Consider the following 27,795-nt stretch of genomic DNA (forward strand, 5'->3'; position numbering starts at 1 on the left):
CTCCAGTGGTATTATACTATACGTTTAAGAACTCAATCACAATGAAAACTGTGTAAAATGTGTTACTGATTGCTTTCTCAGAAAAATTACATCACCACACTGCAGAATCAGCTCACTTAGGGAATCACATACAGTAGCTTCTCTGTAAACAGCTACTGTTTTTCAAACAGCTGCATTGTTTCTGATTGTTCATAATTTTAAGACTATTTCTTAAGCTGCAGAAAGTACAGCAGGTCAGCCTTTGGACCGCTTAGACTGACTGGAGAAAGCCAGTAATGGTTTCTCTAGGGAAAAAAAAGCAACAAGTGACCATCTTTAACATCACCAGGCCAAGTCTATATAGCAATTCCATTTTCTTTACTGAAAGGCAACACAGAATAAGGACGGTAAGGAATCCATTGTCAATCTTTTTCAGTTGCATTGTGGAACGTTAAGGAGTCCCGCTAAAACATCAGTTAACCAACCAGTGAACACACTTCCGGCGGTGCGGGGGCGGGGAGAGCAACATCAACCCAAATGCCTGTGGAATCTGACATCTGACAGGCCTTAACTATGTAGCGGCAGGCTTCAAGAAAAGAAGTGAGTTTTCCTAAGCAAAACAAGCTAGAGCAAACCTGTTCCACTACAAGAATACAGAAGCCAGCCATGGTAAAACCAAACAAAAACCACACTGGGCCAAGCCCTATGACCTTGGCTCACACAGCTGTTTGGAGCTAGCCACGGCAAGGAAGGTGGTGGGACACCTCTTAAACTGAGCCTGCACAATCCAGACCAAGCCTCCCATTCTGCTATGGAGAGAATCAAGGTCGAAGGAGGTTAAGCGGTTTGGGCCAGGGTCACACAGCAGTTAGATTACAAGCTTAGCCCTCATTGCAGGCCTTTGGGCATTTGCCCCATGCTCCTCCCATCATACCAACATTTCCTCCTGGCTGGAGGCAGTAAGTACGGTCAGGCCGTCTCATCAGGATCCCACTCACCCAGTGGCAAGTCAGAGATACCTGGCCAGTTCAAGAAGGGCACTTTCCTTTGGACACAGATGAGACAATTAGCTAAAATCATACCATTCCAAAGTAAAGCTAGAGACAAAGAGTATCCTTTCCCATTTATGAATGTCTCTTTTATGCAACTTTATTATGTCAACACATTCAAAGGCTATAAATTCACTACTTAGTATGACCAACACAAACCAATTAATCTCCACATGCCGTGTGAGAGACTCAGCAGCATCCCAAACTAGTTTAAAACCAGCCTAAACAAGTCCTATGTGGGCAATGTCCAGAGAATAAGGTGTTTGGGGGTTTTTTTGTGTGTGCCCCCTACCCCTCCCTGAGAATAAGGTTTTCAAGACAGGCTGTTCAGACCTGGAGTGACCGGCGTAAGGCAGACGACACGCTGAAAGCCGGGTTCAGTCTTCCAGGTTTTTCCTCAAAACAGGCAGCACGTGCCTTCTTTGTCACCAAGACTCTCCAAAGGAAATAAGGTGCTTCTTAGAAAAGATGCAGCCCCCAATTCCAGGCTCACCACACCTCTAAATATTTGCAAGTAAATCTAATCCATACCTTGAAACTTCTTTTTGATTGCATCCTTGGAGCTTGCATAGATCATTTTACTTTTCAGAGGAGCTAGTTCTGGTGCCCTGGATAAAAAGATGCCAAAAATGGAAAAAAAAACGTTCAGAGAAAGTACAATTTACACTGTGTTAAGCATTTGCATCAGTGATAGGGGACGGTCCTCAGAATCTCCCGGGAGAGTTTTACTAACTACCCAATTTTCCTATTTCCCACCTCCTTAGAGATGTCATGATGGACACGCATACACACAATGGCTCAGGTTGACTAAGGTGGAAACAAACTAGAACCACTGATTTAAAATCAGATTAACGGTCCATAATAAAAAAATCCCCACACTGGACAATTGACTATATCACCCAATTTGTTTTCTTTAAATTTTTTTCCCCATTTTTATCAATAAGTTCAGGCAAATTACAACCATCTTTATACAAGGTTTTTAACTCCTTCTGGTTAGAAAAAAAGTTTCAAAACACAGAAAAGTACAGAGAATAATCTGTAAATCAAGTATCTGCCACCCTGAATTAAGAAATGCTAGCAACTTAAGCATTTTTGCTTCAGATTATTTGTAATATATTCTTTTTTAGAAAACAAAGTAAAAGTCCCCTTCTTACCCCTCACCAATCCCTTCATTTACGTCTATTCCAACGGCAAATTCTGACCACACAAGTCTGTGCTTTCCATCTTAGTCTCAAATAGTAAAAGAAATCACAAGGATTTTTTTTTTAAGCATAAGCAATTCAGCATTAATATGCCTTAATTGTCAATATTACTATTATCTTGTATTTACAAAAATGTTAGTGTCTCCCTCCTCTTGAATGAATACTGGAAAGCATGCTTCACCACTTTCTTCACCAGCAATATTGAAAAATAATAGAAATATTATCAGAAATATTAATAGAAAAATAATAGAAATATTAACAATGGACAGAAAACTCTCATCCTATCCAAACCCCTTGTCCATGAACGGATCATTTCGCACAATACCATCAAGCCCCACTGCCTCCACTCCCCACTATCTACATACACTCCTAGATGGAGTACAGTTAAATACTCTTAAACACTCAATGCTTGTGTTCAGCTGCCATGTTTCTAGACAGTCTTCCACAGCCATTAGCGACAAAGGCTGGTGTGGACCTCACCTAATCTACTCCTCCCACAGCGGGCAGTTTCCATCCTTGGGAACCAGAAAACGCAGTCTGTGTGTCTCTCAGGTGCTTATTCCTCCCAACCTGAAGTTCCAAGGAGGGAGGCAGGGCCATAACCACCACCTCAGGTCTGGAAATTGCTTGAGCTGCAAAGTTACCTGGGTTCTTTCTTCACACAAAATAGGTCAGGGACAGGAAAAGGCATTAGCTGTTCTGATTCTACTCTAACCAAACACATATGTAGTTAGTTAATTTTGAGAGAGTGCATGCACACATGGGGTAAGGGGGGAGAGAGAGAGAGAGAGAGAGAGAGAGAGAGAGAGAGAGAGAGAGAGACAGAGAAAATCCCAAGCAGGTGGGATCCTGGAAATCAAGAGTCTCACACTCAACCAACTGAGCCCCACAGGTGCCCTCTAACCAGATTTTTAAAACACCTTAAGAGCCATTTCCTGGGCCCTAAACAGAGCCTGCTGTGAGAAACTCCTATACAATTTTACCATTTCTTAAAGGAGCAATGCAAAACAAAACACTGCATTAACACTGAATTTCCCTTTCTTCTTTCCAAATATTCTCCAAATGTCCTTTAATAAGGACATATTGTATTCACAGTGGGGGAAAAAAAGTATAAACACCAGGGGAAAAAACAGTGCAAACGAAGGAAACAGGCACCAACTTAAAACCCGAATGCTTTAGCTGCCATCTCTACCACTCAGCTATAAATCTTAGAAGGGCAGAGGCTTTACCTGTTTTCCTCACAGCTGTTTTCGCAGGCCCTAACACAAACGCTGGAATGTAGCAGAAATAAAAGTTCAAATCAGGAATGCGTTCACCTGAGGTCCCATTAGCTATGATCCTTACGTATGTATGTCCGTGGCTGTCAGGCTTGCAGAACAAAAAGCTGCCCCCAAACAAGCACCCTGACCCCATATTTATATCCACACAGCATCTTGGTTTAACCAAGTTCGATAAAGGCTTGCTGCAATGTAACTGAGGAGTGATCTAGAGTTACATTCCTTTTAAACCAGAATTCTTTTGACTACCTAGCTCCGTATCCCAAGCCATTGGTAGCACACAGTTAAAAGCTAAGCCCCTCCTCGCCTTGCCCTGCCTCAAGCAAAAGTATCAAGAGGACCCTCGCTCCCCCAGAATCAAAGGCTGTCACCATTCTCCCTTCCACCGGAAGCTAGATAATATTCTGTGTAAGAATTCCTTATCAAGGACAGTAGCATAATACATCTAAGTAAGACATACATGTGTGACTGTCAACTCAAGCTTAATCTCAAACTTACTTGAAAAGACGAGAATAACTAATTTAAATAGCCTTTCAAGAAAAAGGCCACATCAATCACCTTTATAACACTTTTTCACCATTTAGAACAATGTCCAGTAGAGCTTTCTGCAATGATGGAACTGTCCTGCCTGTGCTACCCAGTAAAGTGGCCACTAGTCCTATGTGGCTACTGAGCATTTGAAATGTGGCAATTGGACTAAAAAACTGAATTTTAAAATGTATTTAATTTTAATTATTTTAAATTTAAACAGCCACAGTAGTTAGTGGCTACCCTGAGCTAATTACAGTTGTAATACCAGTACCAACTTCAAAAGTAGCAAAGCACAGAGGGACAAGGATGGGTGATTTAAAAAGTGAGGAGTTGGTTCCTGCAAGACATGTTGCAGAAGGATTTTGGTGCGCTAAACTTTCTCCTCAGGATTCCAGGAAGAATTTTTTAAGAAACTGTAACTTATAAGAAGTGAGGCCAGGGGCACCTGGGTGGCTCAGTGGGTTAAGTGTTCAATTTCAGCTTGGGTCATGATCTCACAGTTCATGAGTTCGAGCCCTACATCAGGCTCTCTGGTGTCAGTGCAGAGCCTGCTTTGGATCCTCTGTGTCCTCTCTCAAAATAAACAAATATTTAAAAATTTAAAAAAAAAAAAAAAAGTGAGTTCAGAGAATGCATAACATCTAGCTCCTGTCCCTTCTCCTACCAAAAAATTCAATTAATAAAAGTCATAGTCTTTCAAATACACAGAGAGTAAAATTTAGTTTTCATCCCACAAACATCAATCCAGCTAAGACATTATGAAGCCCTAAAAACAAAAACTAAATGACAACGACTGCAAAGAGCTTGACTGAAAAATCATGTTGGCCCTAGGAACTGGTTCTCCAAGTGCCAACAATAAGAGATTAACACTGAGTTTTACAGAGCCTCGATATTTCTGATGCTTACCACAAAAAAAACATCAACTCCTCTTTTCTGGATTCCTTGGTTTCAAAGCTTGCATCATACAAAGCATAGCGACAATCTTTTTCAGGAAGCATTCCCACAAAATGCTTGAAAGGATCGGTTATGGTTACACCAACATCTCCAACCAAGATCTCTTTCCCTTCTTCTACAATGATGCACTTTTTGTCTGCACTGAGACAAAAAATGACAGCCTTCTTTCTTTTCTTGATTTCTTCTGGTGTGGAGCACTTCCGAACTTTCATGTCATAAAAAATGCGACATACTTCATCTGCAACTTGCACTCCTGAGGCCTATAAGGGGGGGGGGGGGGAAATCAGAAGGAAGCTTACAACTTTTATTGTGCCAAACATAAAAACACTATGTAACTTTTTGTTATAGAATGGCGTGCACTTCAAATTTTTAAGAACTCATCATCCAACAGAAAAACAAAATCTAAGCTGTAATCACTAATTTCAGGCATTGAACTTTTAAAAAGATTACATACATAAAATATTCATCACTATTATATGGGAGTAAGAGAAGACTGAGTGCCAGCAACCCCTCCTACCCTAAAACCTAGAAAAAGATGCTTCCTTGAGGTGGATTCTTTTCTTTTTGAAGAGGTTGTTCAGAGCCCTGCCGGGGACTAGTCATCTCCCAGTTTGGGTTAATGATACCCAAAATTCTTTTCATAATGCACAACAGAGGGACAGAATGGCTGGGTTGGGAAAATCCCATCCCCCCAGCATATCTTTCTCTAATAAAAGAGGAGTTAAAAGGTCTTTGTTCTACTCACATTTCAAAATCATGTGATTAATATTCAGTAACATATTAGTCATATGCCTTTAAGATTTCACTCACAAAATCCCCAAGTTTAAGTTTTATTTATTTGAGAAAGAGAGAGGCCAAATGAGCACACATGCAGGGGAGGGGCAGAGGGAGAGGGAGAGAGAATCCCAAGAAGGCTCTGCACTGTCAGCACAGAGCCCAACTCAGGAATCCCACCAACCGTGAGATCATGACCTGAGCTGAAATCAAGACCCTAACTGAATGAGCCACCCAGGCACCCCTAAAATCTTCAAATTTTAAATTAAGATCAGGGTAACTACAACTGAGACTAGACCTTAATTGTTTTGATCATGGAAATGATAATTAAGTGACAAGATAGTGGTATTAATGTAATCATCACACTGTAATACATAACTCTATCAAATCAATACCTTGGATATCTTAAGCTTACACAATGATATAGGTCTTTTATATTGCACACTTAAAAAAAGGGTAAGAAAATGTTTACTGCTATAGAAAGACGACAGTTTAAGATCATACTGACCAGAAAAATAAGCCTTTTACCATGTTATACCTGCTATTCTGAAATGAGGAAGCAGTTACACATAATCTTCAGAGCAAAAAATCTAAAGCCAGTTTTTAATCTTTTCATCTTTAAGAAGTGTTCTATTTACACTAACTTCACTAGAGCCATAATTTTTAATGCTTCATTAACTACTGTGTTTTGCACGTTAGCTTTTCTAAAGCAAGATTTATGACCTTAACAGAATTTAAATACTAAACAATGCAAAATTAATGTCAAGTAATGTGATTAATAAAACTGCATATAAGATGAAAGGACAGCCCACATATGGGGAGAAAATATTTGCAAATCATATATCCAGTAAGGAATTTGTATCCAGAATATTATAAAAGTCCCTTATAACTCAAAAATTAAAAACACAACCCAAATTAAACAGAGTTAAGGGATCTGAATAGACCTTTGCCAGAAAGATATAAAAAGGGTCAGTAAGCACTTGGAAGGAGTGCTCACCATCATTAGCCATTAGGGAAAAATATATCAAAACTACAAGGAACTACTGCTTCACACCCACTAGGACTAACAAAAAAGACGGCAGTAACAAATGCTGGTGAGGCTGTTGAATACTAGAACCCTTCTACATTGCTGACAGAACCGCAAAACAGTGCAGCTGCTTCAGGAAACCGTTTGGAAGTTTCTCAAAAAGTTAAACACGGAGTTAATACCTATCAAAGCCACTCCTAGGTATATGCACAAGAGAAATGAAAACGTATGTCCATATAAAAACTTGTACACGGGGGCACCTGGGTGGCTCAGTTAAGCATCTGACTCTCGGTTTCAGCTCAGGTCATAATTTCATTGTCCTGAGATATAGCTGGGCGTGGAACCTGCTTAAGATTCTCTCTCCCTCTCTCTCTGCCCCTACCCAGTTGGGCGCACACACTCTCTCTCATACAAAATTTAAAAAATAAAATAAAACTTAAAAACTTTTACAGGAATGTTCAGATCAGCATGATTCATAATAGCTAAAAGGTAGAAAGACCCAAATGTTTACCAACTGATGAATGGACAAACAAAACATGGTAGTATCCATAGAGTGGAGTATTATCCAGCCATAAAAAAAATAAGGTGGTGTTACATGCTATAACATGGATAAACCTCGCAAAACATTATGCTAAGTGAAAGAAGCCAGATATAGAAGGCCATATATTGCATGATTCTATTTCTATGAAATGTCCAAAATAGACAAATCCACAGACAGGAAGCAGATCAGTGGTTTCCAGGGGCTTAAGGGGGAAAAGGAATGGGGAGTGACCACTAACAGGCATGGGGGTGATGTGATGTGATGTGATGTGATGTGATGTGATGTGATGTGATGTGATGTGATGTGATGTGATGAAATGCTCCAGGATTTGACAGTGGTGATGGATGCACAAGTCTGAATATACTGAAAATAACTGAATTATACTTTATGATATGTGAATTATATCTTAGTAATAAAGCTATTACTTTAAAAATGCACATAGGAATTCTGGGGATTAAAATATACTAAGATTCTAGCATGTACTTAATATTGAGGTAACTGGGCCATATAGTCATCTCATTTATTAAAAGAGCTCTAACACACTTCAATCCTATCCAATCCATATCTGATCATAATCTACTTCAATCCTATCTAATCTAATCCATTTTGTTTATAAACTTTTCACTCTAAATTAATGAAGTAGTAGAGAAAATTAAGACTACAAAACTACCTCAAAAGCAATACAATTTTATCACTTTCCTGCTTTTAAAAAGCAATTTTCTTAAACTTTCTTTTACTGCTTTAAGAGTAGTATTGTTCTGATCTTCAACAGTTCATCTCTGTTAAACAAGAATCTTTATTTTACTTTTTTGAACAGAGGTGAATAAAATGTCCAAAGTAACAAAGATTAATGAACACTAGAAAGAGCCCCCACTTCCTCTCCCTAGTCCATATGCTGATCCATAAATCACAATTGACCAACCCATATTTAAAAGCATGAAGGAAACATTGGAAGTCTTATATACAACCAATCATTTGAATGTACCTGTCAATATCTAAGTGAATTACCTCAAACAACACTTTAAATTCTGACTTGGAAATAAATCCTATTAATCACATACCAGTAATTGAAAACAAAGTCAATATGTATTCTGCAATTATAATGCAACTAATCTCAGCCAAATCTAGCTGTAATTTAGAGGAACCTTAAAAGCTTCAGTAAGGAGAAGTTTTGAGCTTTTCTCTATCAGAAAGGAGGTTTATGAAGGTTTCTGATGAAAGGAATACTACAGACACTTGTGCTTGAGGAAATTAACATTGAAGACTGTGAAGGAAAAACTGGCAAACACAATGAAAACAGGAAGACCACTTCTGAAGCAATTACAAATATCCAGAGTATGTTAATTTTAAAGACATCTAGGTGGAGATGACCAGTTAGCAGCTGGCAACGTGAGCATGTATCTGATAGGTATTTTGGACTATAATCAATATCTTAGAGGCACTACCATTAAGTAGCAAAAGAGTAGCAAGTCAAGGGGACTAAGAAGAAATGATCAGGAAACCAGAAAGAAAAAGTTAGAAGGGAGAAAACAGCATCCTAGAAGCCACGAGAGAGTAGGCAGGAGGGGTCAACAATACCAAAAACTCTGAAGCTTGAGAATGACTGAAACAGACCACCAAGTTTGGCAATTGAGTTTCTATGCATTTCAGGAGATTGGAGGAATGGGCAGAAGTCCAGGGTAATGGGCTGAAGATTTACTGGGGTAAACTGAGGAGTTAAAGACAGAAGGCACAAGATGGTTAATGGCAAAGGGAAAATAGTGTGCTAACTTTACAGAAATTGTCTTAGGACTGGGGAAATCTGACCATACTAAAAGTTTAAGAGTTTGAATGAACAAGAGGAGGAAAACCAAAACACCAAAGGCGGGGGGGAATATATATATATATATATATATATATATATATATATATATATATATATATCCAAAGTAACAATAAAATGTCCATATATATATATATATACATACATACATATATGTGTGTGTGTGTATATATATATATACACACACACACACACATATATGGGGGGGGAGAGAGAGAGAGAGAGAGAGAGAGAGAGAGAAAGAGTACTTAAAATCATCACTTATAAATCACAAAAATTCTATGAGATGACGGGATCATCAGTCTTAGAAAAGAATATACAAATATCCCTTGATTTTCCAAAGTTCAAGTTATACCACTTTACTTTTATGAAAGACCTGCCATTAGTATGTTTTTGCAGACCAAAAGAAATCTAAAGATTTTCACTTTTACAAAAAAAAAAAAAAAAAAAAAAAAAGGCCAATAGCAAAACTTGTGTTCAGCATTTGTATGGAAGCAGTGCATACCCCCGAGCAGTGAGTGGCCCTGTCAAGCTCCTTGCCCAGATCTACACTCAGTATTTCCTCATCAAGACACCATAGCTTTAAACAGTGTCTGTGGGCATGTGTGCTTTATCTTGATTTATTTTGTTCATTTGTTATCAAGGTGTGTCCTAAGGTATCAGAAGAGCCTAAGAAAAAAGGTCATGTTTTTGGGTCTGCGAATGCTCAAAAGTTTTTCCATATAAATTATTTTTTTGTTGTTTGTTATTTTTTTTTAATATTTGACAGAGAGAGAGAGAGAGAGAGAGAGAGCACAAACAGCGGAGAGGCAGAGAGAGAGCGAGACACAGAACCCGAAGCAGGCTCTGAGCTGTCAGCACAGAGCCCTACGCCAGGCTCGAACCCACCAACTGTGAGATCACGACCTGAGTCAAAGTCGGATGCTTAACCAACTGAGCCACCCAGGCACCCCAAGTTTTTCCATATAAATTAATGGTAATTGCTACACCATTCTGGCTTATGAAAGGTTTCAAAGGATCACTCTACTTTTGGATAGTGGGGGGAACCTACACATTTTTCCCTCTAAAAGAGTAAAAGGGGAGGGTAACTGTTTCGAGAAGGAAGATACACTGCTAAAAACTGTACTTGAAAGGCTCTATTTTCTCTGTGAAGTATAAGCTAGAAGAAGTAGAGCAGGGGTTTGAGGGCATATTAGGTAAAGATTTAGAACAGCTGTTACAAGGAGTTCCCAAACGACAAGCAAAGAGGCTCTGAGGACATCTAAAGGTCAGCTGAGGTCAGAGAGGGTGACAGTAGAGCAATCTGGCAGTACTGAGATGCTGATGGCAGTTAGGTGGAAAGGAAGGACTCTGCATTCTCCCTAGGAGATTTTATCATGCGTAAGGTTTCAATCATCTAATCCAAATGACTCACACATTGTTCAGATTTCTGCCTGACCTGGAAGCCTTTACACCCAATTTCCTATCTAAAATCTCCAGCTGCATGACTCAAAAGAGATCGGATGCTCAGCATGTCCAAAGTCCTCTTCTAGCCAGTTTTCCTTTCTCAGTACATACCACCATCCGGGTTACATAGGCTCCAAACCTAAGAGATATCCTCAACACTTCTTTCTCCCTCACCACATTCAGCCCTTTGGTTTTTTGTATCTTTTCCAAGACCTTCGGCTCTCTCCATCTCTGTTGCCACTCTCCCAGCCCAAGCCACCACTGCCTGTTATCTGACTGCTACGATAACCTCCCATGTGGTTGCAGGGGAGAGAGATCAAGATTATGTATACACCACACTGCTTCCTCCTCATGAGCACACAGGAAGACTACATTCCCCAGCCTCCCTTGCAAGTTCAGCGGGCAGCCATGGAGTTCTGCTTAGCAAAAGCTGTACACAGTACTACAAATGACTTCTAGCCCTGGCTCTTTAACAGTGATCTTCAAGCTCTGTCTTCCCCTGACAAGAGGACCTTGGTGAACACACTTCAAGACAGAAGAAGGCTGCCCGACTCCCCTGAACTCCACAAGAGAGTAGTATTTTCTGTGTCAAGTCACTGAGACTTTGGGTTTAATACGTTATTGCAGTTGTTCAAATACAACAGACTTCCCATGCCCACTGCTGATCCCCTCCACCTCCAATCCATCTTCTACACTGCAGCCAGAGATCTGAAACACAAATCTTATCTCCATGCTTAAACATTTCAATGGCTTTGCATTGATCAGAGGGTAAAAGCTGTAATAATTCTTTAACATCCACTGGTCCTACCCAGCTCTCCAGCCTTATCTTATACCCCATGAACTCTGTAATCTCACCAACCTGGCCTTCTTTCGGTGGTTTTATTGGCCATGCTCCCTCCTACCTTTGCTCTTACCTTACACTCTAACAGCACTTCCCTACCCTTCTTTGTCTAATTCCCTCAGCTCAATTCTCACTTTGCAAAAAAAGTTGTCTGGGTCAAAACCACTATAACATCTATGACACCATGAATACCATGTACTCTATCCCATAGCACTTACCGCAGTTTCAATGTTTTATTTATTTATTTATTTATTTATTTATTTATTTATTTATTTATTTATTTAGAGAGAACGAGCACATGCATGTGAGGAACAAAGAAAGAGAGGGAGTGGGGCGCCTGGGTGGCTCAGTCGGTTAAGCAGCCGACTTCGGCTCAGGTCATGATCTCGTGGTCCGTGAGTTCGAGCCCGCGTCGGGCTCTGTGCTGACAGCTCAGAGCCTAGAGCCTGTTTCAGATTCTGTGTCTCCCTCTCTCTGACCCTCCCTGTTCATGCTCTGCCTCTCCCTGTCTCAAAAGTAAATAAAACGTCAAAAAAAAAATTTTTTTTTTTTTAAAAAGAAAGAGAGGGAGAAAGAATACCAAGCAGGCTCTGTGCTATCAGCATGGAGCCCAACTCAGGGCTCAAACCTACAAACCGTGAGGTCATGCCCTGAGCCGCAATCAAGAGTCAGACGCTTAACTGACTGAGCCACCCAGGCACCCCTTTTTATTAAGTTTTTAATTTTAATTCCAGTACAGCTAACATGCAATATTATATTAGTTTCAGGTGTACAATTAGTTATTCAACAATTCTATACATTACTCAGTGCTCATAAGTGTACTCTTTAATCCCGATCGCCTACTGCACCCATTCCCCCACCCTACACCCCTCTGCAACTGACTTAGTTCACTTAGCATTATACTCTCTACTCCATCCATATTGTTGCAAATGGCAAGATTTCATTCCTTTTTATGGCTGAATATTCCTGTGTGTGTGTGTGTGTGTGTGTGTGTGTGTGTGTGTGTGTGTGTACACACCACACCTTTATCCATTCATTTATCAATGTACACTTAGGCTGCTTCCATATCTGGGCTATTATAAATAATGCTGCTATGAACACGAGAGTGCATATATTCCTCTGAATTAGTATTTTTGTATTTTTGGGGTAAGTACCTTCAATGTTCTCTAAGATTATTAAATAATGACTGTCTCCCCAAATAGGCTATAAGTTCCTTTAGACTGTGTCTGCTTTCGTTCACTGCTGCATTCCTCTGAGGAAATCAAAGATTTCCCAAGACCCCCAAGAAAGCTTATTTGACCACTGAAGAAGATACAGACAGCATATATAAACCTTCAATACTTGGTAAAACTTACATTATTCCTTGATAAAAAAAGCAGAGATTAAATGAGGGGTCAGAGGGATGCAGGGAGTCAGGGAGGATTCCACATGTAAGCTGACTTAAAGCACTCCAAAATAAGGGTGAAAGAAGGAAGACAGTTCCTGACAAAGCAAACCTGGCACAAACAATAAGAGAGGAGGATACAGGAGGAGAAAATGCAGATGTGGACTGGCTTCAAGTGGAAGAGGCCACGAATAGTAGGCTGAGTTTGGAGACACTGGATATTTTTAAAGAGAAAAGAGGACCAGCCAAAAGGCTCATTCGGTAAGCAAGGCAAGAGGTGCCCAAGGCCTTCAGCAGTGTAGTGGGAGCAGTACAAGGAGGCGACTGGGTGCCGGTACTGTGAAGGTGCAAACAATTGCACTTGACAATAACTGGCTGAGAGAGGAAAGGTAGAAAGGAAGGAGTCAGAATAAAGTATAGTTCGGTGATTAGCGTTTCATCAAATGCTTACTTTCTCACATCTTTCCAGATGGCAGCTTCAGAGGCTTTGATGTTAAAAAAGTATGGTCTTCTACAGCTAGTAGTGTTGTAGTACTAAATTCTGCCCATGAAAGTAATAAAAAGTCCACCAGGTAAAGTGTATACTTTTAATACTACAGAACTATATACTATCCAACTGTAATAAATAAATATGCTTGGATCTGTTATACCCAGTATACCCCTGAAATTGCACAGATATGGAAGATTAAACAAATGGCCCCTTGATTCTTGACAATGATTTTATAAAGTATAACTAAAACCGTGAGGTCAGACAGGGCAACAGGGAGTGCTGGTCTTAGCACCCAGGACTCCTCTCAACAAGCTGGGAGCTCCTTGATTCAGGGAGGGAAGAGTGCACTGAAAAGCTGAGATAAACATTAGCAGGAGGGGAAAATATGAAATAATCTTAAGTAACTATAGTTTATTAACATCTTGAGGCCAAAAGAAGATAACCTGAGGGGCGCCTAGGTGGCTCAGCAGGTTGAGCATCCAACTCTTAATTTCAGCTCAGGTCATTATCTCACAATTCACAAGATCGAGCCCCATATTGGGTGCTGCACTGACAGCAAGGGGCCTCCTTGGGATTCATTCATTCATTCATTCTCTCTCTCTCTCTCTCTCTCTCTCTCTCTCTCTCTCTGTCCTGCACCCCACTCACGCTCTCTCTCTCAAAATAAAAAAACGTTGAAATTAAAAAAAAGTTGAAATTAAAGCACCAGAATTTTGAAATAATGAATCCAGATTACAAAGTGTTTTAATGTTTTTTATTTTTGAGAGAGAGAGAGAGAGAGAGAAAATATGAGCAGGGGAAGGGCAGAGATAAGAGAGGGAGACGAAGAATCCCAAGCAGGTTCCATGCCATCAGCGTGGAGCCTGATGTGGGGCTCGATCCCAAGCACCACAGGATCATGACCTGAGCTGAAATCAAGAGCTGAATGAGCCACCCAGGGGCCCCTACAAAGTTTTCTAGTACCAATAAGGATAGGGGCAATTCTCCCTCTCCCTCTACCCCTTCCCCAGCTCACATGCACTCTTTCTCTAAAATAAAAAAAGGGTAACTTCACTTTATGTAATATTACACATTACCATTCCATATGAATTTTATAATTAATTGGGAATACATGTTTTAAATAAAGTCAGATATGTAATTTTTTACTTTACTATGTTCTCTTTCTCATAAACAGAATTTGGAAGATTTAATCTTAGAAGAGTTTTTAAACAGAGGAGAAAGCATACTGAATCTCTTACTCAAATCTTGTAACATGAGCAAGTTAGTTAGCTTCTCTAAACCTCACTTTCATCATCTGCAAAATATGAGTCATGATCATCCTACCTCAAGAGGACTGAACATACAAGTAAATCACCTAAATACAGTGCCTGTCAATGGTACCATTCAGTAACTGAGGAGTCATGTTATTCTTAACCAGAAAACCTGGTCAGAGCTTCTTCAACTCCTTTTAGCTACCAATGTGGCTAATTTTTAATGAAGCCTTTGGGGAGTGGAAGGCTATGGATAGAAGAAATCCAGACAGGGGTACCTGGGTGGCTCAGTTGGTTGAGCATCCGACTTTGGCTCAGGTCATGATCTTGCGATCTGTGGGTTCGAGCCTCGTGTCGGGCTCTGTGCTGACAGATCGGAGCCTGGAGCCTGCTTCGGATTCTGTGTCTCCCTCTCTCTCTGCCCCTCCCCCGCTCATGCTCTGTCTCTCTGTCAAAAATAAGTAAAACATTAAAAAAAAAAAAGAAAGAAAGAAAGAAAGAAAGAAAAGAAACCCAGACAGCTTAAAACTTGTATTTGAAACAGTCATTTCCATCTGTTCCCTGATAACCAGAACTACAAACTAAACCATACTGACATTTGACGTGTGTTTCCTCTTCCGTCCCTTAACTACTGAATGGCTGCAGAGCAAAGACACGCAAGGGCAAAGCTTAACAGCCCTCTCAAACAGTCACGATTCAGTTACACTACCTCTTACTATGCTGCTAGGCAGAGCTACCACTTACATGCCTAAGTCAAAAAAATCTACAGTGATGAAAACTGGGGCCTGTGGGGCAAGGTAAAAGGCTGTTCTAAAATTTGTCCCTACCCTAGTATACATCAGCCAAGCAAGCACATAGCAAATCCTCAATCACTTAAGTTCAAAATATCTGGAGCTGTTAAGTACAGTTTTAAAGATTGTGCCTTGCTTAAGGGTGCAAGACAAGAGCTAAATTCAAGTTCATGGTCCACTAGCCAAGGGATGTGCCTGCAGGGCTTCAATTGTTTGAAGGAGTGCCATCTACCAGTCTCCTGAGGCCACATCACCAGTGGGAACACCATTCCGTAATGTGCACAAAGTAACTACGTAAACTATCGGCAATCCAGAAAGAAATCCAAGTTAACTCTCTGCCTCAATACACTCATTCATTCCTGAAAACAATTTCCAATTACGGAAGTCCTTCATTCACCTCATAGCAAGGCACAGTGTCCTTGAGACAGCCTACACAGACTGAACAGCAATTCTACCAGCTATATGTTACTTTCATTTTAAAGAGTTCCGCTAAAACAAATTTTATGTTTATACCTTACTCAGTAGGGAAAAAATTCAATCAATATCCTAAACTCTATGAAACACTACCCACACCCCATCAAAAGAAAACAGAAAACAAAACCTTACAGAAGTCACCTCAACAGTGAAAGTGGATTAGATACAATGCCTAGCTGCATAAAGTAATCCATGTCATTCGTACTGTGCGCAATTGTATAGACAATGCTAACCAGATTTGTCAACCGATTTCCCGCCACAACTGGGAAGCAGAAAGTCAGAAGGGGAGGGTAGGAAGAGTGGGAACAATAAGTTTTATAAGCATGGTAGAGAAAATAAAACTCCCCACTTCTCACTAAAGGACTAGACAGAAAAATGGGAGGTAGGAGGGCAAGCCAGGGACAGTAAACACACTGGCAGACAGTCTTATGCTTTTACTGTTTTCTTTTTAGAGTTTCCAACTTTCTTCAGGATAAAATCCATGCCATATCAAGCTCTTTATGGCCTACTGCTGCAGCCTCTTTTCCCACTTGTTCCTGACACATTCCCCTTAATTCCAGCCATGTACAATTCTTTGCGATTCTCTTGAATACACCATGTTCTCTTGAAATGCTTCATCATCCTTCTCTTCATCTGGTTAAATCCCTAAGGGCTCAGCTCAGGCATCACATCCTCTGGAAAGGCAACTCTTACTTGGTACTTCAATCACCACCTCTAATCTAAATCACATGATCCTTCTATGTACTGACACGAAATACAATTATTTCTATCACAGTACTACCTACTACTGTGATTAACTGTCTATTGTTTGTGTGATTCTCACTTAGTGCTCCTTAACTCAGGATCTTTTTTTTCAACCCTACTTCAAATCAGAACTATCATCTACTTTCACAGGTTTTGAAAAATGATTATCCTATAAAATTTTTACAAAATGTACCATCGCCTTCAGGGTATTTTTTTTCCATCCTTTATAGTACAATTCTTCAATTTATACCAAGGAAAATCATCCATCTCAAAACTTTAGTATTTTCAGGAAAAAATAAAGCAAAAAAAAACCCTCTAAGTAATTTTTATTGATCTCTATTGGAATGTTTTGGTCTTGATGAGATCTGCTATTATGGTGTTTTTCCTAAAGATACAGAACTTTAGTCCTGTGAAATACTGTTTGCATAAATCCTCATAACTGATAAAGTTGTAAAGAGAAAAAAATTTTACACTATTTGACTTATAAGTGACAACTCATTACCTACCACATCATGAAAACATGAAGGTCTTCATGATAATATTGAAAGAGTTCTTTTGAGCTATAAATTGGCATATAACATTAATCTCAAGTGCACAGCATGATTCAATACTTGTGTACACTGTGAAATGATCACCACGATAAGTCAACATCCATCACCACACAGTTACAATTCTTGTCTTATAAGAACTTTCAAGATTTACTCTTCTGGCAACTCTCAAATATGTAATACAGCATTATTAACTATAGACACCATGCTGTACATTACATCCCCATGACTTATTTGATAACTGGGAAGTGTGTACCTTTCGACCACCTTCAACCATTTGACCATCTTTAACAACCACCAATCTGTTTTCTGTATCTAGGAGTTCAGGGTGGGGGGTGTTTTGTTTTGTTTAGATTCCACATACAAGTGAGATCATCAAGTATCTGTCTTTTTCCCTGTGACTTATTTCACTGCACATAAATTCCACCCATGTTGTCACAAATGACAATATTTTTTTCTATGGTTAAATAATATTGAAGAATTCCTGTGTGTGTGTGTGCGCACACGCGTGCCACATTTTCTTATCCAGTCATCAATCCGTGGACATTTAGGTTGCTCCCATGCCTCGGCTACGGTAAATAATGCAGCAATGAACATGGGGGTGCATTTATCTCTTCAAATGTTTTTGTTCCCTTTGGACAAATACCCAGAAGTGGAGTTGCTGGTAGTTGCTGGTAGTTCTATTTTTAATTTTTTGAGGAATCTCCATATTGTTTCCCATAATAGCTGTATCAATTTACATTCCCACTAACAGTGCACCAGGGTTCCCTTTCCTCCACATCCTCATCAACACTTGTTATTTCTTGTCTCTTTGATAATAGCCATTCAACATATATATGGTCAATTCATTTACAACAATGAAGCCAAGAACATACACTGGAAAAAGGACAGTGTCTTCAATAAATGGTGTTGTTAAACTGGACAGCCACATACAAAAGAATGAAACTGGACCACTGTCTTATACCATACACAGAAATTAACTCAAAATGGATTAAAGACCTGAATGTTAAGACCTGAAGCAGTAACACTAGAATTAAAAAACAGGAGATAGGCTCCTTCACATAGGTCTTTGTGATTTTTTCGTTTAACACCAAAAGGCAAGGCAACAAAAGCAAAAATAAACAAGTGGGACTACATCAAACTAAAATGCTTCTGCACAGCAAAGGAAACCATCAACAAAATTAAAAGGCAACCTACGAAATGGGAGAAAATTTTGGCAAATCATATATCTGATAAGGGGTTAATAGCCAAAACATAAAAATAACTTATACAACTCAATAGCAAAAAAGGCCAACAATACAATTTAAAAATGGGCAGAGGATCTGAATAGACATTTTTCCAAAGACCTGGATGACCAACAGATCAGCAAGTGCTCAACATTAGTAATTATCACAGAAATGCAAATTAAGACCACAATGAGATATCACCTTAACTCTTAGTATCTTTATCAATTCCCTGTCCAACATATACAATCTCCCATCTACCCAGAATTGTGAAGCTGCCTAATGTTTACTTAACCAATACAAGTTCTCTCCTTAGTATTGTTTTAAGTCACAAATTATCATTTTTTAAAACTGATATATAAGTACCGTTTAATTTCTGAATGCTGAAGAGACATTAATGTGTAAAACGACTAATATGCAAAGAACATAACCTTTAAGAAATCAATATCCCATAAAGCACATTGACACATTTCACAAGTTGTGCAATCTACACCCTTGTTAAATAGGTGTTTGATTCCACAATTGAAAAACTAAGGGCACTATTTAATAATAAGGTGTGTATTTATCAGTAGTAGCTTTACCAAGGTGGAGAGAATGACTATTTCAAGCCATTTATCAATATTAGGAAAAGAAAAAGATCTCATCAGCCTTACTCTTCACTAAGACAGGAAACAATTAAAAAAGGACTCTATTCCTCAACTGGGGAACAGAATACTACCCACAGTAAAAAGGAGAAACTGCTGATGCACAAATGCTTTATGCTAAGTGAAATGAGGCCTAACTCAAAGTATCTGCTTGGGTAATTCCATTCATAGGACATTCTTGCAAAGGTGAAATTATAGGGACAAAAAACAAATCAGTGGTGGTTGGTGGGAAGAAAGATTAACAGAAGAAAATTTTTTGGAGTGAAGGAACTATGCTGACTGTCATGGTAGTTACACAACTGTATACATTTGCAAAAACTGAAAAACTTACACTAAACACGGTGACTTTTCCTTAACATAAATTATCCTGAATGGAAGAAATTATACATTACTTCTAGTCTTTACTTCAAGTAACAATATAAAAAATATTCCACTCCCATTTGAGAAAGATCATTTTGAACACATAATAAACTAAAGGCAAAAGATTTCTCTTTGGTTTAACAATTTGGCTTCTCTCTGGATAATTAGCTAGTATGTCAATGAACCTAAGAGAGGAAACAGATTTGATGTTGTTGGTTAACCTTTTTTCCCATGGTCGCACTCCATTTCTAAGCCCGACCAGCCCCTCCTTAAATGTGTATTTCAAATCTATTCCTTCTTCTCTACTCTTAACATCTCATATCACTTTCAAGATTAAAAATATTCACCAATTCCAAAGCACCTACAAGGTAAAGTCCATATTCATTAACAGAGCATAGAAGGCCCTTTATTATCAGAACCAACCTACTTTTCCAGAGTCATCTTCCACCATTAAGTAACTGTTTAACTCACTCTTAGCTTTCAGAAAGCAATTAGGCCATTTAATTTAAGAGCCTTAAAATAATCCAAACCCTTTGACACTTTAACCTGGTAATTTCACTTCGAGAACTTTATTCTGGGGGAATAATCTGCATACTAAAAACCAGATAGTTCAAACAGAAACAGGAGAATTGCAAAGTATAATATATCCACAGGACAGTTTCTAATGCAACCATCAAAATCACGTTTATTTAAAAACATGGGGGAAACATTATTTGCTTGAAGTGAAAAAAGAAAATGAATATAGTTTTATGTATAGTGTTTCTCAACTGTGTAAGACAGTATAGAGAAAAGGAAGGGAATTTTATCTCCAAGAGTGGGAATGTAAGTGATTTTTATCTTCTAGCTTTCTGTATCTTCCAAGTTTCCTAAGAGCTTATTTTTTAAATTGGACATATATATACACATACACAAACTTTTTGATTCAGTGACTGCATAACTAGAACTCTATTTTAAAGAATAATGCAGGGGCTTCTGGGTGGCTCGGTCGGTTAAGCGTCCGACTTCAGCTCAGGTCATGATCTCAAAGCATTGGGTTCTCTGCTATCAGCACAGAGCCCCCTTCAGATCTTCTGTTCCTCTTTCTCTCTCTCTCTCCCTCCCCCATTCGCTCTCTTTCAAAAAGCAAACATTAAAAAGAAAAAAAGATTCCCTCTCAAAAAAATAAAAATAGTCATTTTTTTAAAATTCAAAGTTTTTAAAGACATATTTAATATGCCATAAAATTTCACCCATTTAAAAGCATAAGTTCAGTGGGTTTTAGTATATTCAAAGTTGTACATCCATCACAATCTAATTTTAGAACATTTTGAACACACAAAAAATTGCTCTGTAGTGAGCAATCACTCCTCTTTCCCAGTCTCACACACCTCAGACCTGTCCTACCACTAATTTGCTTCCTGTCTCTTAAGATCTATCTATCCTGGATATTGTATATAAATGGAACTCTATAACGTAGTCTTTTTTGACTGGTTTCTTTTACTCAGCATGTTTTCAAGGTTCATCCATGTTGCAGCATGAATTGGTACTTCATGTCTTTATCTTGCCAAATAATATTTGATTGTATGGATATACTACATTTTATCTTTCCAATCATCAGCTGATGGAACTTTGGGTTGTTTCCACTTTGAGGCTACTATGAATACTACTACTATGTACATTTACATTCATGTACAAATTTTTATGTAGACATGTCTTTTCAGTTCACTTGGTATATAACTAGGGGTGAAAGTGCTGGGGTCAATGGCAACTTCCAAGCTTAACCTTTTAAAGAACTGGCAAAGCATTTTCCAAAGTGGCTGCACTACTTCACATTCATTCCCACCAGCAATGTATGAGGGTTCCTACTTTTCCACAGCCTTGCCAACATTTATTACTCTTGTCTTTTCTATTATAGCCATCTTAGTGGGTACGTAGTAGTGCCTCGTTGTGGTTTTGATTTGCATTTCCCTAATGGCTAATGATTTTGAGCATTTTTTCGTGCGCTTATTGACTATTTGTATATCTTCCTTAAGGAAATGTCTATTCAAAGCCTTTGTCTATATGACTGGATTGCCTTTCTACTACTGAGTTGAGATACTCCTTGATATATTCTATTTTTTTTTTAATTTATCTATTTATTTATTTTGAGAGAGTGTGCACAGTAGGGGCAGAAAGATAGAGACAGAGATAGAGACAGATAGAGACAGAGAGAGGCAGAGAGAGGCAGAGAGAGGCAGAGAGAGAGAATCCCAAACAGGCTCCACACTGTCAGTACAAGGAGCCTAATGCAGGGCTGAAACTCACGAACCTGGGAGATCATGACCTGAGCCAAAATCAGGAGCCACCCAGGCACTCTGTACACTTTGATATATTCTAGATTCAAGCTCCTTGTCAGACATGATTTGCAAATATTTTCTCCCATTCCATGGGTTGCATTTTTGCTTTCTTGATGGTGTTCTCTGATGCAAGAGTCTTTAATTCTAGTGGCTCAGTCTTGGTTTCCGCTCAGGTCATGATCTCACAGTTCAGAAATTCAAGACCGACATTGGGATCTGCACTGACAGTGCAGAGCCTGCTTAGGATTCTCCTTCTCACCCCTCTCGCACTGTCTCTCAAAAAAAAAAAAAAAAAAAAAAAAAAAAAGCATTGCATTCTAATAAAGTCCAATTGTTCTATTTTTCTCTGGTCACTTGTGCTCTTGCTTATAAATGCCAAGAACATTGCCCAAACCCCTCTTCCAAAAAACAAACAAAAAAACCCTGTCTAACCCAAACTCATAAAGATCTATGCCTACATTTTCTTTTGGGAGTTACACAGCTTTAGCTCTTACATTTACGTCTAGAAGCCACTTTGAGTTAAATTCTGTATATAGTGTGAAGCAGGGATCCAAATTCATTCTTTTACATGTGGATATCCAGTTGTGCCAGCACCACTTGTTGAAGACACTATTTCCCCCCGCACTGAGTTACTCGGCACCCTTGTCACACTGGGATATGAGAAATAAAGGATATAAAACTGTTACAGATGAACTCCACTGTGTGAGAAAAATCTATATTGACGATCTCTGGATACTCACTTTCTCCCTTACTTCCATTATAGTACTTGTTACAATCTGCAATTATCTTATTCATGTGTTTACTTATTCCTTACCTATCTCCCCCATTAGAATGTATACTTCATAGGGACAGGGACTTAGTCTTGTATACTGTTGAATCTCCAAAGCCCACTACAGTACCTGGTTCCTCAAAGGTACCAAGCAATTATTTACTGAAATAATGAGGATACATTTAAAAATGATCCGGAAGAAAATGCACCAAGTGTTAATACTTTGGTTGGAATTGCCATTACAAGTAAATTTTTAATGTTTTACAATGTACATACATTATTATAATAACCACATATGAAATTAGGTACTCTAAAAATGGAAAATACCTCTGGATCAATTTGTTATTCCACAAAGTTCTAAGAACCTCACTCTTTGCCAAACGATCTTATTTTAGATTCTTTTCTAGTCCCCAGCACAATGACACCACCAACTACCAACTACCTAACACCTCTGGTCTTAAGAGTAAGTTATCCTTGATGTCTTTCTCTTAAACCACACACCCAAATTATCAGTCGGTCCTGTCAGCTCTACCTCCAAAATATGTATCTGATCTAAGCACTGCTCATTTGCCCACTCCTAACAATTCCAATCCAAGCCACCACCATCAACTGGATGAACAGCAACAGTCTGTTAGTCTTTGTCCCACTTGCACATCTCCACAGGAGTCAACTCTACCTTATGCCACTACTTAACACCTTAACACCTCCCCCCACCACACACGCAATAGCTTCCTCGCGCAATGAGAATTAAATTCACGTTCCTGACGTTGGTCTGTAAGCTCTTCCTGTTCCAGCTCTCGCCAACAATCCATTTCCTACTTTTCTGTCCCCCTTTTACTGAATTCCAGCTACACAAACCTTTTTTTGTCCTTGGCATGTCAAGTTCGTTCTCTTCTCAAGGCCTTTCTACTTACAGAGTTCCTTCGGCCTGAACTGCTCTTCACATGGTTATTTTTTGCCATGCAAGTCTTAGCTGAAATGTCACCTCCTAAGAGGCCTTCCCTAACAATCTGGCTAAAAGAAGCCAACTCTTCTAGCACTGCCTATTGATGACACTATTTCCTCCGTACCACTTAACAATTCTCTGACATGATCTTGCCATTTTGTTTTTCTCTCCCCATCCCCTGCCCCATTAGAAGGTAGCTTCTACAAATAGAGGACTTTTTTAGTACTATATCCCTAGTACCTGGATCAGTTTTTAGTCCATAACAAGTTCTCAATTATTTATTGAATAAATGGTTGCTATTCTAAATCTTGAGGGTGAAGAACTGTTTGATTATACATTAATTTCTTTGGGAAAAATACTAAGAGTGGAAGACAAGATATTTTTACATTAAGAATTAAATCGCCTGAGACACTACCTCACATCAGTAAGAATGACTAGTATCAAAAAGACCAGGAATAACAGGTGTTGGCAAGGATGTGGAGAAAAGAGAACTCTCAGGCACTTTTGGTGGGAATGCAAATTGGTGCAGCCACTATGGAAAACACTATGGAGGTTCCTCAAAAAGTTAAACATACAGCCCAGTAATTCCACTTCTGGGTATTGACCAAAAGAAAACAAAAACACTAACTTCATTAAAAGATACATGCACCTCTACATTTACTGCAACATTATTTACAACAGCCAACATATGGCAACAACTTAAGTATCCATTGATAAATGGATAAAATGATGTATATGTACACACACAGATTACTCCACTGTACAAAAAAATGAAATCTTGCCATTGACAACAACACAGATGGTCCTACAGGGTATTATGCTAAGTGAAACAAGTCAGGGAAAGACAAACACCATATGATTTCACTCATAGGTGGAATCTAAAAAACAAAGCAAACAAAAACAGACACAGACTCATACACAGAAAACAAACTGGCGGCTGCCAGAGGGGAGGAGGATGGAGATGGGTGAAATAAGGGAAGGTGATTAAGAGGCACAAACTTCCAGTTATAAAATTAAAAAAAAAAATTAGTCACAGAGATGTAAAGTACAGCATAGGGAATATAGTCAATAGCTTTGTAGGACAGACAATAACCACTTACAGTGAATATTTCCTAATGCAGGTAACTGTAACATCATTATGTTATTATACATGTGAAACTAACATAAATTGTATGTTAACTATACTTCAATTTCTAAAGTCAAGTTACCTGAAAAATAAAATTTTAAAGTAGACCATAAAAAAAAGTTGATCATATATAATTTAAACAAAATTAGTTTTAAAACTAGTAAAACAATTGGAAACATGTTCTAATGCATTCCCTTCCACCCTTTTCATTGTATCTACAATTGCTGAAGCATGTGATGGTATAATCAGAATATAAAGAAAAAAAGACTGTTAATCTAATTAGGATCTAGGGGTGCCTGGGTGGCTCAGTCAGTTGAGCGTCCGACTTTGGCTCATGTCATGATCTCATGGTTCACAGGTTCGAGCCCTGTGTCAGACTCTATGCTGACAGCTCAGAGCCTGGAGCCTGCTTTGTGGATTCTGTCTCCCTCTCTCTGCCCCTCCCCTGCTCATGCGCGCGCGCTCTCTCTCTCTCTCCCAAAAATAAATAAAACATTTAAAAAAATATTTTTAAGTAATAATGAGGATCTAACGTTGTTTAATGCCATTTCATCCAACACTGATAAGCACTTTACTATATACCAGGCACTGCTTTTAAATTACTTATATGCATCACCCAAATGCTGTGATGGTAGGTACTCCCATTTGGAGAAATAACGAAATCGAGGCATAGCATAATCAGTAACTTACCTAAGGTCACAGATAGTAGGTGGCAGAGCCAAGATTCAAAAACCCTAGGTAGCCCCACTCCAAGCCCATGCTCTTAACTGCTTCTCAGTATAGTTTAACAGAAATGATAACAATACCTACCTCACTGGGTTACTATAAAAACTGAGAGAAAGTATAACACAATGCCTGTCACATATTAAATACTTATAAATTTTTAAAGACATTATTTCTTGTTCTTTCATTTGTTAGGCTTTCAAGTGCTTTTCTATGGTTCAGGATGCCTCAATGAGCATCAAATACCATTATTGTTTCATTTTCAAGGGAAGAAAGGGAGCTGGCATTTATTGAGGAATTTCTGTATGCAAGAATTATTTTAGGGGTGCCTGGGTGGCTCAGTCAGTTAAGCGGCCGACTTCGGCTCAGGTCATGATCTCGCAGTCCGTGAGTTCGAGCCCCGCGTCGGGCTCTGTGCTGACAGCTCAGAGCCTGGAGCCTGTTTCAGATTCTGTGTCTCCCTCTCTCTGACCCTCCCCTGTTCATGCTCTGTCTCTCCCTGTCTCAAAAATAAATAAACGTTAAAAAAAAAATAATAAAAAAAATTATTTTAAAGGTACTACTCTAATAATACTTGCCTTATCTCAAAGGATTTTCACTGTAAGACTCAAATTGTAATGCAGTATACAAAGGGGAGGTACTATTCAATTAGTTTAGTACTTAAAACTTAATTTCCAGGGGTGCCTGGGTGGCTCAGTTAAGCCTCTGACTTCGGCTCAGGTCATGATTTCACGGTTTGGCAGTTCGAGCCCCATGTCGGGGTCTGTGCTGACAGCTCAGAGCCTGGAGCCTGCTTCAGATTCTGTGTCTCCTTTTCTCTCTGTCCCTACACCGCTCATGGTGTGTGTGTGTGTGTGTGTCTCTCAAAAATAAACTTAAAAAAATTTTTAAATAAAAACCTTAATTTCCATTGAATTAAAAAAAAAAGTATGTGGGAATAGAAAGTATAAAAAAGAATCCATATCCATGGGAACCTGTCCCTGTCATAATTACAAATGCCCTCTCACTAACTCATGTTCATTCAGGACCATCTGTTGTGGGCCTACTATGAGAAAGGCATCTTGATACTGAAAAAACCTTTTCTTAAGGAGATCAACAGTCTAGTTCTACAAAACATCTTAAGTGCCATAAAAGAAATTCACATGCTATCTTAGCCCTGCTTCTTAGACATGTACAGAAATGCAAAGAAGTAACATAGTATTGATACCCATATTAACTTCCCTTTACAAATTAAATAGGCTAATCCACAAAGTCTGAGGTTTGTCCATTAAGTTAGCCACTACCCACTTGTGGTTTAGTGAGTCTGTTAAACGTGACTGGTATGACTGAGGAGCTGCATGTTTAAATGATATTTTATTTTAATTAACTAAAATTTTAAACTGATTACCAATACCATTATAGCAGAAAACTTATAAGCATGCATTGAACAACTTAGGTATGTGAATCTACTTTTTCAACTGTAAAATTTATATCTAAATACAGATCAAATGCTTCCAGTGAAAACTGAGTATTTGAATTAAAATGTGCTATATGTGTAAAATATATGCTGGATTTCAAATAATTTGTATGAAAAAATAATGTGAAATGTCTCATTTCTTATATTGATTAAATGTTGATATGACATATTGGGTTAAATAAATTTCATTCTTTTTTGTATGTTTTTAATAGGGCTAGTAGAATATTTAAAAGTATACATTAACTTGCATTTTATTTCTATTCAAAAACCCTGGTCTAAAGATTACTTACAACATTCTTAAAACAAGTTTTCAATGATTTGAGGATTCCTCAGAGTTCCAGAGCTTCAAAAACTGACTTAACAGATTGCTTCCTAACAAACTGAAGGAATCTTACCTGTATTTGCCTGCACTTTAGTTTTAGCTCTAGCACTATATGAAAATTCCACCACCGTCAAAAATGCCCATGAAACCATTTAAAAATAAATGCTAATTACATTTACAGGTTGGCAGTTTTCTGAAAGCATGCCAATATGCATTTTTCAACAAAAATGTTGAAAAGAGTAAATAGTCTTCCTTTGATGTAATCCAAAAACACACACAAATTAGTTTCAAATATGGGGTTCCTGCTATAGAATGCACTGAAGTTTGTCTTTGAAGTGCTCATCCTATGCCCTGTTGCAACAGAACAAGAGTTCTTTGACACACCTCCCTCATGTTAACAAAAAGCCAAAATCTCAGCTTTTCCTCTGCTTTTTCATATTCCAACTACATATTAAAACCTGAATTTTAGGGGCGCCTGGGTAGCTCAGTCAGTTGAGCGACTGACTGGTTCAGGTCATGATCTCATGGTGAGTTCAAGCCCCCCCATCAGGCTCTGTGCTGACAGCTCAGAGCCTGGAGCCTGCTTCACATTCTGTCTCCCTCCCTCTCTCTCTTCCCCTCCCCTGCTTGCGCTCACCCACTCTCTCTCAAAAATAAACATTTAAAAAAATTTTTAACCTGAACTTTAAACATGTTTAAAAAAATTTTTTTTAATATTTCTTCATTTTTGAGAGAGAGACAGAGCATAAGTGGGGGAGGGACAGAGAGAGAGGGAGACACAGAAGCT

The 27,795-nt window shown here is 38.7% G+C and overlaps 1 protein-coding gene across 1 annotated transcript in view; it reads right to left on the reverse strand.

The window, feature by feature from the left end:
• DSTN (destrin, actin depolymerizing factor) overlaps positions 1–27,795 on the reverse strand; it is a 35,357-nt gene that overhangs the window by 1,861 nt on the left and 5,701 nt on the right. Inside the window, exons 2-3 of the mRNA XM_058684821.1 lie at positions 4,945–5,252; positions 1,560–1,636 (exon numbers count right to left, since the gene is read on the reverse strand). Coding sequence (XP_058540804.1) covers positions 1,560–1,636; positions 4,945–5,252 — 385 coding nt within the window. The remainder of the gene's footprint in view (positions 1–1,559; positions 1,637–4,944; positions 5,253–27,795) is intronic.

This window comes from Neofelis nebulosa, chromosome 9 (assembly GCF_028018385.1).
Source record: "Neofelis nebulosa isolate mNeoNeb1 chromosome 9, mNeoNeb1.pri, whole genome shotgun sequence".
NCBI lineage: Eukaryota > Metazoa > Chordata > Mammalia > Carnivora > Felidae > Neofelis > Neofelis nebulosa.